General features: G+C 37.4%; 1 protein-coding gene across 1 annotated transcript in view; it reads left to right on the top strand.

Moving 5' to 3' along the window:
- The window catches only part of PPP3CA (protein phosphatase 3 catalytic subunit alpha), a 170,755-nt gene that overhangs the window by 119,513 nt on the left and 33,839 nt on the right, over positions 1-17,403 (top strand). The window contains exons 3-6 of the mRNA XM_056489642.1: positions 593-717; positions 9,247-9,358; positions 10,573-10,718; positions 12,709-12,848. Of these exons, the coding sequence (XP_056345617.1) occupies positions 593-717; positions 9,247-9,358; positions 10,573-10,718; positions 12,709-12,848 (523 nt within the window). The remainder of the gene's footprint in view (positions 1-592; positions 718-9,246; positions 9,359-10,572; positions 10,719-12,708; positions 12,849-17,403) is intronic.

Here is a 17,403-nt window from a genome sequence, read left to right as displayed (position 1 = left end):
AGGTTAAATAAAGGGGTAGAGGTTAAAGTGTAAAACACCAGTGTCCTCTTGTGTAGGGCATGGTTTGGGAAAGCAAGCAGGATGTTTTTCTGTTCGGAAAGCAGAAGTCAGAAATGTGTCTCTTTGACCAGGTATACACAGGACAGGTGTGCCTTGCATTTTATGGAAAGCCTATTGCTGTTCCTCTGGGTTTAAGACTAGGAAGAATAGGGTAATAATTTTAAAAGAAAGAGTAACCTTTCTTGAACATGTTCTTTTTTTCAGGACTGCTTTGGTTTGTCTTACTGCTGTTGCCAGTATTATGTGCTCTGGTGGCAGTACCAGGAATGGACAGATATCTATAAAAATAATTACAGACCAGATTCACCTGATGGGTCTCTTACTTGGTAGCTTTTTGCACACACATATATGGATGTACATCAGAGAAAACAGCTTCTCCTGAGCACCTGCCAGTTCTCAACTGCTGTTTAAGCATTGAATGATGCACAAAATTGTTATAATACATCTTACAGCACTTTGTAAATTGTGAATTGTGTGTACCTAAGATGATTTTTGCATGGTGAATCTAAATATTGCTCCTCTTCTGTTCTAGTTTGTGGAGACATCCATGGTCAGTTCTTTGACTTGATGAAACTGTTTGAAGTGGGAGGTTCTCCTGCCAACACGCGGTACCTCTTCCTGGGGGACTACGTGGACAGAGGGTACTTCAGCATTGAAGTAAGTTTCTAATTTCTGGGTTTGGGTGCAAAACTGCTTGCAGCATATTATGAATATTTACCATCATATCTTCACTAGTTCAGGAATGCTGAGGCTCTTCAGAAATACCATGTTAATGTTGCTGGTGGTGTTCTTATAAAGCGTACTTGGAATCCAGCCAAATCCCACTGTATCTGTGCTGGAAAGCTGACACAGAATGGTGCAAACTAGTGGCCATCTAAATATTGCACAGAAGGCAGTGTGCTCTGTAGCTTGCAAAAGCTAAATAGCCTGAATAGACATGAGCTATTAGAAAAGAGACATAACAGAAAAACTTAACCTGCAACCAAAGTTTAGTTTGACTTTTTGGTTTATTTGATCCGAGTTTCCCGGATGTGAAATTTTAGAAGAATGGAAGGATTGGAAGGAGAGGTAAGTGGGACAATAAGCCAGAGCGCAGCATGCTGTGCTGGAGAGAATGAGTAAGTTCTACTTAGATATGGCATGCAGGAGTGCATGTTCTCTGGCTTTTGATGAAGCACTTGAATCCACAGAGAAGTGACGCACGAGTGATGCCCTATTGTTGGTGCTAAGACCTGGTGTAGTCTCCAGGTCAGGCCATAGAATGTGGAGGCCAAATGGTATCTTTAGCTGGCTTGTGAGAGGAAGAGTGTCCTATCCAACCTGCCAGCTTTGACTAGAAGTGAGTCAAATACCAAGCCTAAATCATCTATTCCAGTGCTCATAAAACAAACAAGATGTTTTCTTCTGTCCTTGTTATTGCTTGATTTTACAAACTGACAAGATGAAGTGCACAACTATTGAATAAAACCTGATGGGGATTTGTTTATCTAGGTTATAGCTGATTTAGTCACTGAACAGTCAATCAGAAACCCTTGCTGAACTCTTGATCTACAGCTTAACTGTTTCTTTGAAAAGTTCAGACTTGTACACCCTCTGAGTCAGAGCAGAATGCCCATTACCTATTGGAAGCAATATAGATCCTATGATACATGTCTGTGTGTCTTTGACTAGATTAGATAGCATCATGTGAGAACACATCCGCTGCTGTTTCATTCTACATTCCACATTGAAGTACACTGTTGCCATATTGGTATACAAGTATATAAGGCCAAGCAGCTGAGTTGTTCATGTGTTTGGAAAACAAATCAGTGTATTATCTTGCCAGTGTTATGTTTAAAGTAAGAAGTTTCTGAAAAATTAGATTCAATAAAGCTACTTTTGCTTTATTAGTTAATTTTAAAACTTCATTTCAAGTGTTAACAGAATCTTTTGGCACATTTTACAAATAGAAATATGCTATTCCAAGTACAGATGCTCTAAAAACTTAAAAATTGCAAGGTTCTTTCGCCCACGTGCTAAAAATCAATATAGTCAGGATTTAGTCTCATACTGAAGTCAGCACTTTGATCATGTTTTTTTTGAGCTTGAGTTAATGATTTTCTTGAGAACTGATCCACAGTGAACTGTGAGCTAAATCACTGCTATGGATTACCGTGCTGGATTGCTTGGAGAAGATTGGGAAGGAGAAGCAGGAAGAGCTTCACAGACTTAAACCATTTTGTTGCTCTGTCTTGAACTACCATTTTTAGTAGAAGTACCATTGTGGTAGTTGTGATAATCAAAAACTACAGGAGATATGAATGAGGTTGAGACAAGATGTGTCTGGAAGAGTAAATTTTGTGTTCACTTCTATATACAGAGGCTTTTAATAAAAGAAATAGACCAAGTGGATATACTACAGCTTTTGAGTGTTTCTCTGACAGTTTACCAAAATCTGTTCCAGGGCTATTACCAGTTAAAGAAATAGCAAGCCATATAAAACAAAGAAAACAACCTATGCATCAGCAATAATCCCCTTAAAATCTCTCATTTAGTAACCCATGTGTGCATTCTTAGCAAACTGTATTCTGAGTTCAGTTTTTCCATTCAGGAACATTGCTTTTTCACTGGAAGCAGTATTGGCTTCTGCCAGCGCCAAGGAAATATCTCAGCTGACCCTTATATTACTCCTTTTGTATGTTAGGTTCTCAAATCACTATTTCTTTTATTTTCTTTTTTTCTTTTTTTCTTTTTCTTTTTTTTTTTTTTTTTTTTGGTCACATAACTGATTTTCCCCACCTGTCACTTTGATTAAAGAATGTCTTTGAAAGGAAAGGCAAGTTTCTGTTTCATAAATAGATGTAGATCTGTATATTCAGGCATAAACGCAGCACAATAAGTAGTGACAAGGAAAGGAAAATTGTGAAGAATGCAACTTGGCATTTAAAGGGAGAGGATGTTTTTGGTGGAGAAGGGGACCTAAGTACATAGATCAGGCACTGACTTTTGTCAGTACTTTGTGCTGGGGAAATCATGCTGGTAAACAGTCCTAGCCTCAGTTCATGTTTCTACCACACCAGTCACGTATTGATCTTTCTTCCATCCATCTGCTGGCTCCCATTTCTGCTATGGAGACGGGAGACTATTGCAGTTCTGGGGTCTTTCCAAAAGAATTAAGTAGCTGGTCCAAGGTACTAATCATGAGTAATACAAGCTTTAGAAAAAAAATTCTCCTTGATTGCTGTGTGATCTCTAGTGTAAAAGTGACACCATTGAGCTTAGACCGAGCTGAATTCTGATAGTGGGCGAGATAATCCTTCTCTGTGGGCTGCAAAGCATTTGGGATTCTTCTGGATGAAAAGTACTACATAATGCAAGCTATTATCATTAAGAACAGAGAAAGAAATTGCATAAGGTAGGTGGAAAGCATTTGATAATTCAGAGAGAAAAAGAGAAAAGTATTTGTATAAGGCACTCAGCAGAAATGTCAGTCTTTTACCTATGGAGATTTTGATCCAAGGGCTCAATTCTTCATGTGCATGCTCCATTTGTACTGGAGTTAGCTTCACTGCTTGAAGAGGGGTGCTTGTTTTGTGTCTTTTATATTAGTTCTAAGAAACAAGTCAAAGAATGAGAGACTGGTAGAGAAGTTACAACAGGTAAAATTAAAAAATATCAAGATGTAGATAGAATGAGATGAGTTTCTTGGCACAGACAGAATCTTTATTCCATATTTTTGTTCTTTTTTTTCATTTGACCTTTTGTCAGAGCCTAGGCATTTCTTCACTTAAAATAACAAATTTTTATTTAATACAATTTAATTAATAACAATTTAATACAGTGCATTTGTTTCCTTGGCTGTATAACTGATAACCTCTCCCTCTTGTGCTTGTGCACTATTCCAGGGGTTTGAGCCCAGAGTAGAAGAAACCTCTTGGTTTTCACTTTCAAATAAGTTTTATGGTCATGGAGAGTAGAAACCCAAATGATCAAAACAGAGGACTATTTTTGAATCTAAAGAATAGTTAGAGCCTAAATGGTTCTGCAGGAATAGGTTGTAAGGGAGAATGACTAATCTCTTTACCTGAGTCTGAAAACTCTTTATTGAAAAGCAGACAAATGCTGTGCAGTGTAGGGAGAAGTGTACATACAGACTGGTTTTCATCACAGTCTTCGGAAAATTACAGAGTAAAAACTAACTATAATGCAATAATAATAACAATAATATTTAAACCAACTGTTGGAATTATTTTCTTGCTCAATTCCATATAACAGCATACTGTCTTCTATGTCACGTGGCCATCATAAGGTACATAGTGATCATTTTTGGCAGAGGAAAGAGTTAAAATATGGAGACTCAAACCAGTGTTCAAAACTAAGAAAACTGGAGTTATGTTTTAGGTTCAGAACATGCTTACATTTCCTTTCCTGAATGCAAAGACTGAAATTTCAGAAGGTGAAACTGGTTTTGTGGTATTTCCAGCAAGAACAAAGTGAGGTGTTTGGAATGAGTCTGGAATTTGACCACTGGACCTTGGACCAATTAAAAAAAGCCATCTTGAGATGCTTCTGAACTCAGTGAATTGAAATTAAGTAGTCTCTCCTAAGAAAAGAATTGGCACATAAATACATTTGTTAGCAAAGGGTGAGTGAAGTTAATGCTGATGAAGTTGTGTGTTTATTATCTCTCAGGTCTCTGTGAACTTTTGAGGACTTCATTGGAAGAATGAATACCTTTCAGCATCCTCTTATTGCTGTAGTGTGTTAATGTTTTCCAATAAACAGCTTGTTAAAATAATTTGGGCTGATCAGAAATACTTCACCAGTGAAGTCAATAGTTTTTGCAGTTTTCTTAGAGCAAAGAAAATCCTAGGACTTTAATTATCCTAAATTTCTTTGCCCTTTTTTTCAGTAGACCAGTAGCAATATCTTTCTTCATAGCAACAATTTGCATCTTGTGAGATCTCATTTTTGTATGGCAGTGCTCCTCAGAGCTGTGAATATTCAGTAACTTAGCAAATTCAGATTATTTTTATATATATTAGATTCCTAGACTGGAACATCTGTTTGTGTCAGGGCCATCCTTGCAGCTTGACTGGTCCTGTGCCAGCTGTTCCCAGTGTGAGTCCCCAGAGTGCCAAGAACCCCTTTTGGCTGCAGGGGGAGAACATGTGATAGCACCATTTCCCCTGCACTGATGCCATCTCTCTGTGGGACCCATCTTCTCAGAGAGCAGCTGTGGCCTAGACACAAGGTCCCAAAAAGGAGAGTCAGGAGCCATCACCTGAATACCTGTTTCGAAAGTACTAGCTATAAGAATTAGAGGGACATCTACAAAAAAGAATTTTCTAGTCACTTTTTGGTTGAAAAAGAGGTACTTCTTTTTGGATATTTTTTATCTTTTCAGATATTATTTTTAAAGGCTGAAATGGGAGTAATGTGATCTAAACAACAGCAAACAGCATATTGCAATTTTGCTGAAATTCTGCTTATAGTGAAGACAATTTTTCTATATTTGCCATAGTGTTGAGAATTTTCTTTGTGCTCAAGGGATGGGAGTTCAGAAGTGGCAGTAAGTTGCATCTCATGTGAGTATTTTGGTTACAGCTGCAATCTATCTTTATTTGTCTCTGAAATCATGCCATAATAAATAGTCATCCCAGTAGCGTGAATGCAGCTATGTGTGTAAAAAGGTACATGGTTTCCATTGGGGTAGTTACTCCATTTTAGGAGGTTGTATCTGGACTAGATATTGTGATGGTATCATTATTTCAGTGCACTTGAACTAATGCAATTTTTGTATTTAGGTGGGGTGTGTGTTAGAGAGTGTGGGAGCTATGACAGTTCCACAGGTCACGGGGCATCAGTAAAGAGCTCAGCAAATTATCCTTTCGAGTATGAATTATCTCACACACACTTACTCACACTTCATTCCATCTGCTGGAGGAGTGCCCAGTGCTGTCAGTCCTTTGGAGGGGGAGTTCATCTTGTGTGGCCCATGCAAAGCCACAAGCTGGCAGTGAGCTACATCTCTCTCTTCCTGGCACTACGAGTGCCGGAGCACCCAGACGTGACCACTGTGATGCTGTGCTTGTACTCAAGTGGCCATGGTGATGATGTTTCAAGGCTCCTTGTTTTAATCACAGAACTTGAAGTGCACAGAAGAGCTGTGGGGCCTTTGGTTTTCCTTTCCAGGATGGGCTAGGATGTGGAATTGTGCAAATGCTCAAATTCAGCATGCAACAGTGGAGTTAAATCCCAAGTCTGTTTTGAAAATGTGGGCATTTGGCTTACACAGTGCTCATTTGCACAGACCTTTTCTTTCCTGAAGCTGAGGCTGCCAGAACCTCAGCAGGAAAACAGCTTGACTATGGGAGCTGGGAGGTAGACAGATTACCTCTTTGTTACAAACTCATCTGCTATTTCAACAGCTGAAAGGCACTAAACAAGTAAGAGGGGTTTGAGGGTCCTCAGTTAAGAATTGTGACTTCTTATTTTTTTTTTTTTGATAGGTTGAAATGAAACAGACAAAAATACCTTACAGATGTCTAGATTGCAAGGTCCTTGCTGTACATTTTGCATAGTGTTACAGCAGAGCTGATGTTTAATATGTTCTTAATGAAAATGTTGAAGGAAGAAAAGTATTTTAAAGTTTTGTAACAGGGAAGCAGTATTAGGAAATAGTTGAAGACTTTAAGCTCAGATTTTCAACAAGGGCAAGTTATTATAAATCTTTTGACTTCAGTGAGAATTATGATATACAAAGTACAGGAAGGAAAAAATCAAAACCAGAATGTTTGCTCATGATTTGTTGTTTGGACATAAGCTTTTTCATATGTAAATGACTTAGTTGAAAAGCCACGAAAATCATTGCCCTCATATTTGCTCTTTAGTTTGCACGGAAAAAAATCTTCTAATTAGTTCTTATTTACTACTACAACATTACTTCTCTGATCTACTGAAAAGAAAAAGGAGAAAGTTAAAGGAATCATTAAACAAAATAAACCTTTGATATAGTACGGCTGAAAACAACAAAAAATGTGAATGGTGGGCTTATACATTGCATGAATAGTGACAGAGAAATAGAAATTTCTGGACTGTATTGATTCTTTTTTACATTCTGTCTGCTTCTCATGAGTATTTCAAAGGAGACATAGCAAAAAAGGAAAAAATAAATCTATGATAATCAAATACAGAGCGATCAATCTGTAAACAAGTACCTAATGCCAAAAAGTTAAAAGTTCCAACTCTCCTTATTTTCCCTGCTTTCCAGATCTGGGCAATATTTTAAATATGGAGTGCTTGTTTTAATGATAGGGATGTCACTTTAAACTTCTTGTCTCGAAACATTTACATCAATTTTTTGCATGAGTCAGTTTAAAGTGGAAGGTTCTGGAAATTCTTGGGGGACTGAAGGAGTCATCATCAAAGAGAGAATTGCTCTGATGGTATGAAAAAGTTCAGGTTTCTTGCCCCATTGGAGTGAAACCCTCAAACCCGAGTCTGCTGGAGTTTACACAGAGACAGAAGACTCTCTCCAGGCATACCCTTTGTAGCTGTTTTGGGCCACAACAGATGATTCCTGTGACCTAACACCATAATTCCATGCAGGATTACATTAGCATGATTTCCCTGGCATTCTCACATCTCTTCTTGCTTCCTACAGTGGCAATAGCACCAGGGAGGCAGAAAAATTGGCACGAGCTGGGAGGCCTTCTGTGTGTTTCCAATGGAGAGAATTAGTTCTACAATTCCTCAAGTATACTGCCTGTATTTTTGCTGTTTTCCTCTGTCTGTAGACCCTCTGAGTCTGAAGAACAGAAATTTCAGATAAAGAACAGAGAGCATTCAGATGTTTACATGTAATAAATTCAAGGCAATGAGTAGTAGTATAAAACTCCTGCTGCTGTGTGATTATCTATGGACAGTGTGAGCACAAGCATTAAAATGCTGAATCCCCTCTTCTTTTCCTTTTTTTCTTATAAGTTGACTGTGTAACAAACAAGGGAGCTGAAATCTACATGTTGAGATTATTAAAGTTATTATTCAGCTGTTTTTCAAGGCACGCTGAATTGTAAAAGGGAATACACACTGTAATGTAGAGGCATTACATTAACAGCAATGCTGATCTGAAACCATGGAGTACATTCTGAATTTCCAGTCTATTGATTAAGTTTAATGAAATTATATTATTTTCCAGTAGAACAAAGGGGAGTGTTAGGAAGTAGTTGTAAATGAAAGTGGGTTTTTTTGAGACCTTTTGCTTCTTTTGCAGCATTTCTGCAGTTTATGGTTATATAAGCATGGAAAGGTTGGAGGAAAAAACATTCAGGCACTTTTTCTAGCTTTTTAGTTTTTGAGAGGACATTGTGGTCTGTACAATGTCCTTGCAGGCAGTGGGCTCATCTCATGGGATGAGTGGGTCTCATTTCCATCAAATTTCTTGGAACTGTGAGTTAGTTTTCAAAACAAATATTTTTAATTGGGTGGTGTAGAGAGGTCTGAGCAGAGCTTAGCCCATCCAAGTTTTTTTTTGTTTGTTTGTTTTTTTGTTTTTTTTTTTAATCTGTAGAAACATGTCTAGAAGAAATGTCATCTCAAATAGAAATCTTTAGGAAAGAGAAAAGGCAATATAAAAGCTTTGTAGTAACTTCATTTAATGCAAGAGCTTTGTGGATATTTTTGCCACAGTTGTATGTAGGGAACAATGTTAAGTGAAAAATTAACAAGCTTTCATGTAAAAACTGTGTAGTTCTGAAAGCTGAGGTATTTCTTGAAATGTGAGTTACATTGTTCTGAGGCAAATTTTCCTTAAGTCAGGAAATGCAAGTCCTCCAGTGAAATTGTTTCCACAGAAGGTTTCTGCCTAACACTGCAGGTGGTGAGTGTACACTTCACTGTAGCGATGCACAGCAATTGCTGTGTGAGAGTTGGGGCTGCTGGAGGCAGTACACAGACCAGGGAGGTGCCACTCAGCAAGAAGTGTAAAACTATCAGAATATACCCACAAGAGTTTCAGCCAGTCCAGGCTGAAGTGCAGGGAAGTGTTTGAATGTAGCATATGAAGAATGAAGCTAATCAGTTGAAAATAAATGCTTTGCACTGGTTACTTTTACTTTTTCTGCTAGTTTTTTGTGTTGGAGGGGAATGTAAATTGTTCTGTCATTAATTATGAATTCTATTTTTCTTTCTTGTTCTGATTCACAGTGTGTGCTGTACTTGTGGGCCTTGAAAATCCTTTACCCCAAAACACTGTTTTTACTTCGTGGGAACCATGAATGTAGACATTTAACAGAGTATTTCACATTTAAGCAAGAATGTAAGTCTATCTTACTTTTCTCCTATTAAGTCCCTTTTCAGCAACTTAATTTGTTATTTTGCAAATATTTGATACTGGTTCACTATTAGTAAATTTTCATGTACTTTATATGTTAACTGCCATTAATTTTAAATGGTAATCCCTGTTCCCTGAGAGGGCAGTCACCTCTCAGTGGTGTGGAAGGGCTTAGACTCCCCCAGCTGGTCCCCAGCTCCAGTTTGAGCTTGCCAGCCTGGTGTGGGAGCATCCTGCAGCTGCTGTGGGTACCTCTGTGCCTGGATGCTCATGGTAAACATGTACTGCTGCTGATGCTTTTTGCAGCAGCTGAGGGTTTGCTGCCCCATGCAGCAGCCTGGCAGGCAAAACCTGCAGGCACACCAGCCCTGGCACCTGACTGCTAGTTAAGAAGGGACTCATCTCACTGGGCTTCATCCCATGGAGCAGGAGAAAAATGCAAGGAATTTTTATTTTGTTTTTTCCTTTAGGTATAGCATTTTCACATTTATCCTGTGTGTAGGCTTAAACTTTACAATATGCTCTTTTGATATAAATTCCTTTCTGTGTTGCAAGAAAGGATGCAGTGACACATAAAAGCTCATTAGATGTAGACCTTTACCTGCACAATGAAGCTTTTTTTTTCCTGTGACACTGTAAGATGAAACTATTGCCATAAGTCTGTGTTTCCTTTTTACACTGGGGATAAAGGAAATGTTAATTGGCTCAAAGACTTCATGGTTTACTGAGTTTAATATGCGTATTGGTAAATTAACATTTCAGCTTCATTGTATCACCTCCTTCATTTCATAATGGCATTTCTGTAGATAATTAATTATAAGGGACTGGACTGGTCTGAAGTTCTGACTTTTTCATAGAGTATATTGAGTGATAATTACAATAACCATTCAGCAGATGTTTTAAGGCTTGCTCTACAGATTTCATACTGATTAGAAATGGTAGACTATAATGGTATATTCAGTTGTTTATTTACAGTATTTTAGAAAAATATATGATAAAATGTTATTAATTTCATCTCAGAACAGGAAGAATTTTTCCAGCAGTGAATTCCTGAAGATAGTTTCATGTGAAGCAAAAGTTTGGGTATAGTGCTCAATACCAGATACAAGAGTGAGAGAAAAAGTTTGAGATATTAAACATATTCATTTTTCCTCTTAAATATTGATGGTGCTTTCTATTACCATCTTAATTTTTTAAAGGTAAAATCAAATATTCAGAACGTGTATATGATGCCTGCATGGATGCCTTCGACTGCCTTCCCTTGGCTGCTCTGATGAACCAACAATTCTTGTGTGTACACGGTGGCTTGTCTCCAGAGATCAACACCTTAGATGACATCAGAAAAGTAAGTCTTTGAGGTATTACCTATGAGCACAATGTAAGCACCATCTGATGACTCCTTAGGCCTTGTTAAGTGTTCTGTGCTTTCTTGGAGAAGATACAAAAGAGCTCTAGAAGAACCTCACAATATACAAAGATATAACAAAAAAAGCTCATATGATTGCAATGAATATAGTTGGTATTTTTTTTAAGAAGTCAAAAGCTTTGTTCTCAATAAGGTCCCACCGTATTTTTAATAGTTCAGCATTTGAGTACCCAGCAGATTGCCTAATTGAGGCTTAATAAGTTCATGCTTGTCATACTGTTATGTTATGAGAAGTTTCTCAGAAATCTCATGGAATTTCAGGGAACAATGTCAAACAGCTTATTCACATAATCCAGTGTTATTGCATGTTATCAAGGATGTAATTTTTTTAATTCACATGTTTTGTAGAGGAGATCTCAGTTGATATTTCTAAGAAGAGATATTTAAACCATTCATTCTTAGTGTTCCCAGAAAAAAAAACCTTTTTTGCTATTTGAGACTTGCAAATGTGGATATATATTTCTGAGCTTTCAAGTTAGTAAATGGTAATTTATATTCTGAGGTTAATTTGTAGTCTACTAAGAAATTAATATACTTTTAAAAAAACCCAAGTTGAGCCAGTAATTACATGTTTTGGTTTAAAAGCAATTAGCTTAAGATATTAACTTCACTTTAAAAAATTACTGAATGCAAAATTTTGTTTCTGAGATAAAGGTTCACTATTGCAGTAAACAAAAATACTCTGCATAAAAATTAGCTGGTTCTGCAACAGCATAATGGCAGAGTAAAGTTGTTTATCTCTCAGATTCTAGATTAGGTTCATTAACACCTTCCCTTCCCCCTGCCCAACCCAGCAGGTTTATTTATCTTTAGCAATCAGCAGAAATTGCGTTTGCATATTTATGAATTTTTGTTTATTTTAAATGAATTGTAATTACATAAGCATTAATTGGAGAGGGCTGAAATAAGAAGTGTAGATATGCTGTGAATATGTCAAGATGCAAACACAAAGATAAAATTGTAGTGGTCTCTTATTGAAACTTTCTGAGTGTTGAAAACTTACAAAACCAATTTGCTCTCTTGAAATTTTTGAGGGGAGAAGGTATCTACTTGCTGCTGAATCATTGCTTGATCTTTCTGGTCAAAACAGAGAATATTTCAGACTGCAAGCCTTTTTCATACATCATCTTAACAGGACAATTCTTATATGAAAGAATTCTTTAGATAACATATGGTGTTTTTATATTTTATTTATAAAAGAGTTCTTGCAGGAGAATATTGGTTTTTATTATTTTATTATTTTGCTATACTTCATCTGATTTGTGGTATGATTCTATGTAATTTGAAGTTTTAAATACCATAGTAAGACCAGAAAGAGAAGTTTTTAGCTTCTCGATTAGGGTTGAGGTTATGGGAACAACAGGAATGTCATGCCAAGATGCTGTAATGCAGAGATACTGTCTTTATATTTAGATACAATTTTTTTGTGAAAATGTGCATAAATCTAAATGGGAACTTGCTTTAAAATAACTACTGTAGGTTCTTGAGGTGCCCCACTTGCATAAATTGAATGCTCTAAGGTTTGAAAAATCATGAAATACAGAAATACTGTATTCTCTGTTGTCCACTGGCATTCTTGCAAAAACCAGTAGAAAGGGCAAGAAAAAAAAAAAAGCAAAAATTCATGTGGAATGAGAATCCATTGTATCTCTTAATTTTCAGTTATATCTGTTCCCTCTATCCCCTGACAATGTTTGCAAGGAGTGTTTTACTGTTACTCCAGCTCCATTGCTTTAAAGCTGAAGAGCAGATTGCTGTGAGTCTCTTGTTCACCTGCTCATGGATTGAAAAATAGTAATTTTGCTTCAATGTTTCTGGGATACATAGTTGAAAGAAGTTAGTATTTCTTTGTCTCCTGTGATACATAGTTGAAAGAAGTTAGTATTTCTTTGTCTCCTATTTTTCTTAGTTAGATCGATTCAAGGAACCACCTGCATATGGACCTATGTGTGACATCCTGTGGTCAGACCCATTGGAGGACTTTGGGAATGAGAAGACTCAGGAACACTTTACTCACAACACAGTCAGGGGCTGCTCGTATTTCTACAGGTGATTATTACTACTTTGAATGGACTTCTGTTGGTGAACTGGTTCTGCTTTTGCAGTATAAATGTGTGCTTGAACTTTGTGGCACTGCTTAGGTCATTAGGCCTTTTTTTCTGCAGACTAGCCCTGTTTTCAGAAAAATTCATGCTTGTTTTTTTTGAATCTCTTTTGTTATGCCACATTGGGGCATCTCTAAATCACTTAATTTTATTCACTGAAGCCTGTGTATTTTGCTTATTTCTGTTCTTGTAAGTTAGAGAATGAATGTGTCACTTTTAAAGAGAGGTACATAACTACATTTCCAGTTTGAAAATAAAAACTTCATTTCCAATGAAAGATGCCAGCATTGGAAAACTGATTGCCTGTTGTTCTGCAGGCTAAATAAAAATTGTGATTTCCCCCACAGAGGTACTTTTTTTCCTTCCAGTTTGACCAAACTTTTTTTTTTGTTTGGGAATAATTCTTCTTAAGAAATTCAGCATTTGAAGAACATTTGTTAAATGGGGATTAGTAATATCTAAAATGCAGACAAGTGCCTGCAACATTCTTGCAGAAACATATATGTACCTTCCTCTGACAGAGTGAGGATTTTAAGGAATTTGAGCTTTTTGCTTTTTCTTTTTTTTTTTTTTTTTTTTTTTTTTTTTTTTTTTTTTTTTTTTTTTTTTATTATGGTGGTTAAGAACAGCATATAAGGACACCAGAGTGGCAAAACGAGCAGGGGAGAAGGTTCAGTGGCAAAATGAACAATGTATTCAAGGAAATATCAATTAAAAAATCGATTTTTGTTCAGGAGAAATGTGAAGATGTTATTGAAATGTTAAGAGGTTGTTGAACTTTTTGATGTGAAGCAGTTATGCTTCAGCCCATGCTAGTTACACACAAATCTAAAGTTTTCTCAGTAAACTCTGCAGAAGGGAGGAATCCAGCTCTTTCAGTTGCCTTAGAAAATCTCACCTTGAACACTGACTGTAGCTGTTCAGTAACATACCAAAAGTAAATCAATGGCTTCTATCAGCAACCAGGTGACAGAGCCACTGGAATCAACCTCCTTGTTGGTAAAGTTGTGAGGAAGGTAGCAGGTGGTTGGATGTTCAGAAGTGAGATTTCCTGCTCCCTTCTTGGAGCCCTAGTTGCTGCAGCCTGGGGCCAGCTAAGAGCAGAGCAGTTTGCTCTGCAGCCTGGGCTGCTGGCACCTGCCTCTGGTGGGGAATTCCAGCCACGCTGGGGTCCATGAGATCTGGGAGGTGATCAGTAGATGTGTTTGGGCTCATCATGAAAGGGATGGCAAACTGCTGCAAACAGATAATCAGTGCAGAAATGGGCTGTGACTGAGGGGTAAAATCATTGCTCATCCTCTCAGCAGCAGCCAATGCTGGAGTGTACCTGGGACTCCCAGGCACTGCACACATGGGGTATAACAGTGATTTCTCCTCATGAACAGCCTGGCAGACATGGCTTGTGATCACGTACAAAGCTGCTTATATACTGGAAAAACTTCTAGATTTTAGGTTGGGGTTTTTTTCAGAGAGCTGCTCCATACCGTTGCCATAAAATTTTCTTAATATACAGAGATATATATATATATATCAGTTTCCTCCAGAAAATGTATCAGACCTAGTTCTGTGTACTGATGCATATTCAGAAAAGTGTATGTTTCAGGAGAAGAGGAAATATTCAGAAGACAGCTAATTATCAGGTCATGTGTGAGGGTCCTATAACTGCTTAATGATTCAGCCAGAAGGCTGGCTTGGAGTCATGTTATCTGAGATTATATAAAGGCAAGCATTCCTTTTAAAAGAAGTACCTAGTTGCCCTGGAAGATGACTAATTGCTTGCCTAATGATAATAGCTGGTAGAAAAGGTATCCATCAGTGTGGAATGTCTAATTTTCCTTGCCTTTTTTAGTTACTTCCTGAATAAAGGAGCAAATTTCACTAAACAGATAGCTTGGCTTGTAAAGGAAGGACTGAAAAGATAGCAATAAGGATTGAAGGTCAGGAAGATTTCAGTCATGCCTGTGAATCAGTGAAAGGATTTCTAGATGATTAAGATCTCCTAATCAATTACAGGAAATATCTGTAATAAATAGCTTTTATTTATCCAAGATGTTCATTATAATGACATGTTGCAAGTTACTTTGCTGTGACTTAAAGTTATTTCCTAATACAAAAATGCTGTGAGGAAAATAACAGAAATGTGGCTTTCTCACTGTGCATGCACCATGTTAACTGGACCTTCCATCTCAGAAGTGCATGAAATCCTCTGCATTCAGCCAAAACCCATTTGTGAAATGTTGGGCCATTTCTATGAGAAAGTAGCTTACAGTAGTCTGACAAGCTTCTCATTGCATTTCTTGCATGATCACTCTCATACAGCCTGCTGAATTTCAAACTGGTCCAGTATTTCTTCAAGAAACATTCTTTTATATGAGTTCTTGAAACTGCTGTGACTAGTTGTAAAATGTCAGATCTTGCAACCATAGGCATAATGTGATTTAGAGATGTAAAAAATAGTCAGCCTGATTTTCAGAGTCAACAAGTAATGCACACCTTTTGCATCTAGCAGCATTTTGTACTGTGGATTGTCAAAATAGCACAATGCCAAAGTGAAAGCTAAACTGTGGAATATAAGAAATTAATTAAAATATATTAAAGTTTCTGTACTTTAAAGAGAACAGAAAGTAACAGGGATGTGATTTAATTTTCCCTATCTGAAGTTTAAAATTTTATGTTCTTTGTACTCTTTTGTCATGTTTGATGCAATGAAAATGAAAAAGTAGAAATAATTAATGGAGCACTGGTTATTTAAATTGTTCTTTTATTATGAGTTATGCTTTTTTTTCTTTCATCCATACCTAAAATAATGTTGTGTTCAGAGTCTATTATATACAAGAGGGAATTAATTTGTCCCATATAGATAGACCTATATTAGACCCACAGGCACACAGTTTTTCAGCCGACCCAGCCAGTAAAGAAGTTTTCCTGTTTACATGATTCTCTAGTTCTCGCCTTGAATTTTTCTGGTAAATATTTATTTGCACTAAGCAATTTGTACTGATCTTGCCAATGACCATTTGCACTTCTTTCATAAGTTAGTGGTACAGTAACTCTCAGGCATTTTTATAAGAAACAGGTTGGACACCAGGAAGAACTTCTTCATGATGAGGTGATCAGGCATTGAAATGACTGCCCAGGGAGGTGGTGGAGTCACTCTCCCTGGAGGTGTTCAAGAAACATGTGCCAGCCTTGGATAGCAGTGAAATGGTTCAATCTTACAGATATTCTGGGGTAGAGTAACAATTTTGGCCCTACAAGCACATGATTTCAGTAGTGCACTTAACGTGCAAGCTAAATTTGTCAATATGCAAAGATTAAAGAAAAGTCTGCTGAAAGCTTTAGAAGACTGTAGTGTGTTTCAGCTCAGGGTGGGAGGCACAGTTGCATGATTTTTTTTTATTTTCTTTTTTTTTTTTTGGTAATAGCATTTTAAACAGATTCTTTTGCCCTTTTTTCTACTCTTCTTTCTCCCAGGCCTGAAGCTTTTTGCTGCCCCCACATTGTCTGCCCAGATGTACTGGTAGAATTGCTTGTGTGCTCCATCAGCCCTGGGAAAGCATCCAGTTTTAAAAGAATGACTCTGCAAAAAAAGATGTGTTTATTTGTTCTAATGCAGTTCCCTGTTCCACTTTCCAGTGCAGCTCTGCAGACAGCACAGCTAGGAGCAAACAAAAGCTGGTGGAAAGGGATGTTCTGTGAGCTGCTTAGGACAGCACAGGAACAAAAGCATTTGCCTTTGGAGACTCAAGTGCGAGGCCAATGGATTTTGAAGGAAACCTATTTTATATGTGCATGTAATGTTACAGAAGCTTTTGGGCTGAATTTGAATGTTCTCTTTTGAAAGAAATGCCTCTCTTTTAATGGCATGATGAGGGGTGTGAAAAAATTATGTTAATTTCATCTATTTTTTCCAGTTATTGGTGTAAAAACAATTTGAAAACATTTGCCATTTTGGTTTATGTTAGCAAAGTATTGCTTCTCTTTTAAAACTGCCCAGAAGTAATCAGCAATCATGCAAAAGAGACTTCAGAACTAGTAAACTATGTTAATGAGGCATGTTAATGGAAGAAGATGCCCAAGCAGGGAATATCACAGTCACATACTCCATGGGGAATAACATGTCTCTAGCTTAGCAGAGGGGTGTTTTGTTTTCTCTGTGAATCACCGCTCCTCCATGATTCAGCATGACACATGAAGGCAGGAGGCTGGGTCGCTCTGGAAAAGCCTGTTGCGTGGGGGATTTCTGTTTGTTTGTTTTCCCTCTTGGCCAACTGCTTTATTTCTGGCTCATCTGAATTACAGTCTGGGTTCTGCAAAGCAGGGCAAGGAGGAGAGTGTTTCTGGAAGGGTAGCGCTCTGAAAAACCAGTAAGGAATTTGATTGCAAGTCAGTCATTACAATTAAAGAAATTAGAAAAAAGAGTTCCAAGCTGAAGTCATTTCTATAAAAGTTTGTTTCTGGTAGCTTTTGCCATAATGTCTGTTTGATTGGCTCTTTGA

The sequence above is a fragment of the Oenanthe melanoleuca genome, chromosome 4 (assembly GCF_029582105.1).
Source record: "Oenanthe melanoleuca isolate GR-GAL-2019-014 chromosome 4, OMel1.0, whole genome shotgun sequence".
NCBI lineage: Eukaryota > Metazoa > Chordata > Aves > Passeriformes > Muscicapidae > Oenanthe > Oenanthe melanoleuca.
This window is presented reverse-complemented; position numbering and strand designations above follow the sequence as displayed.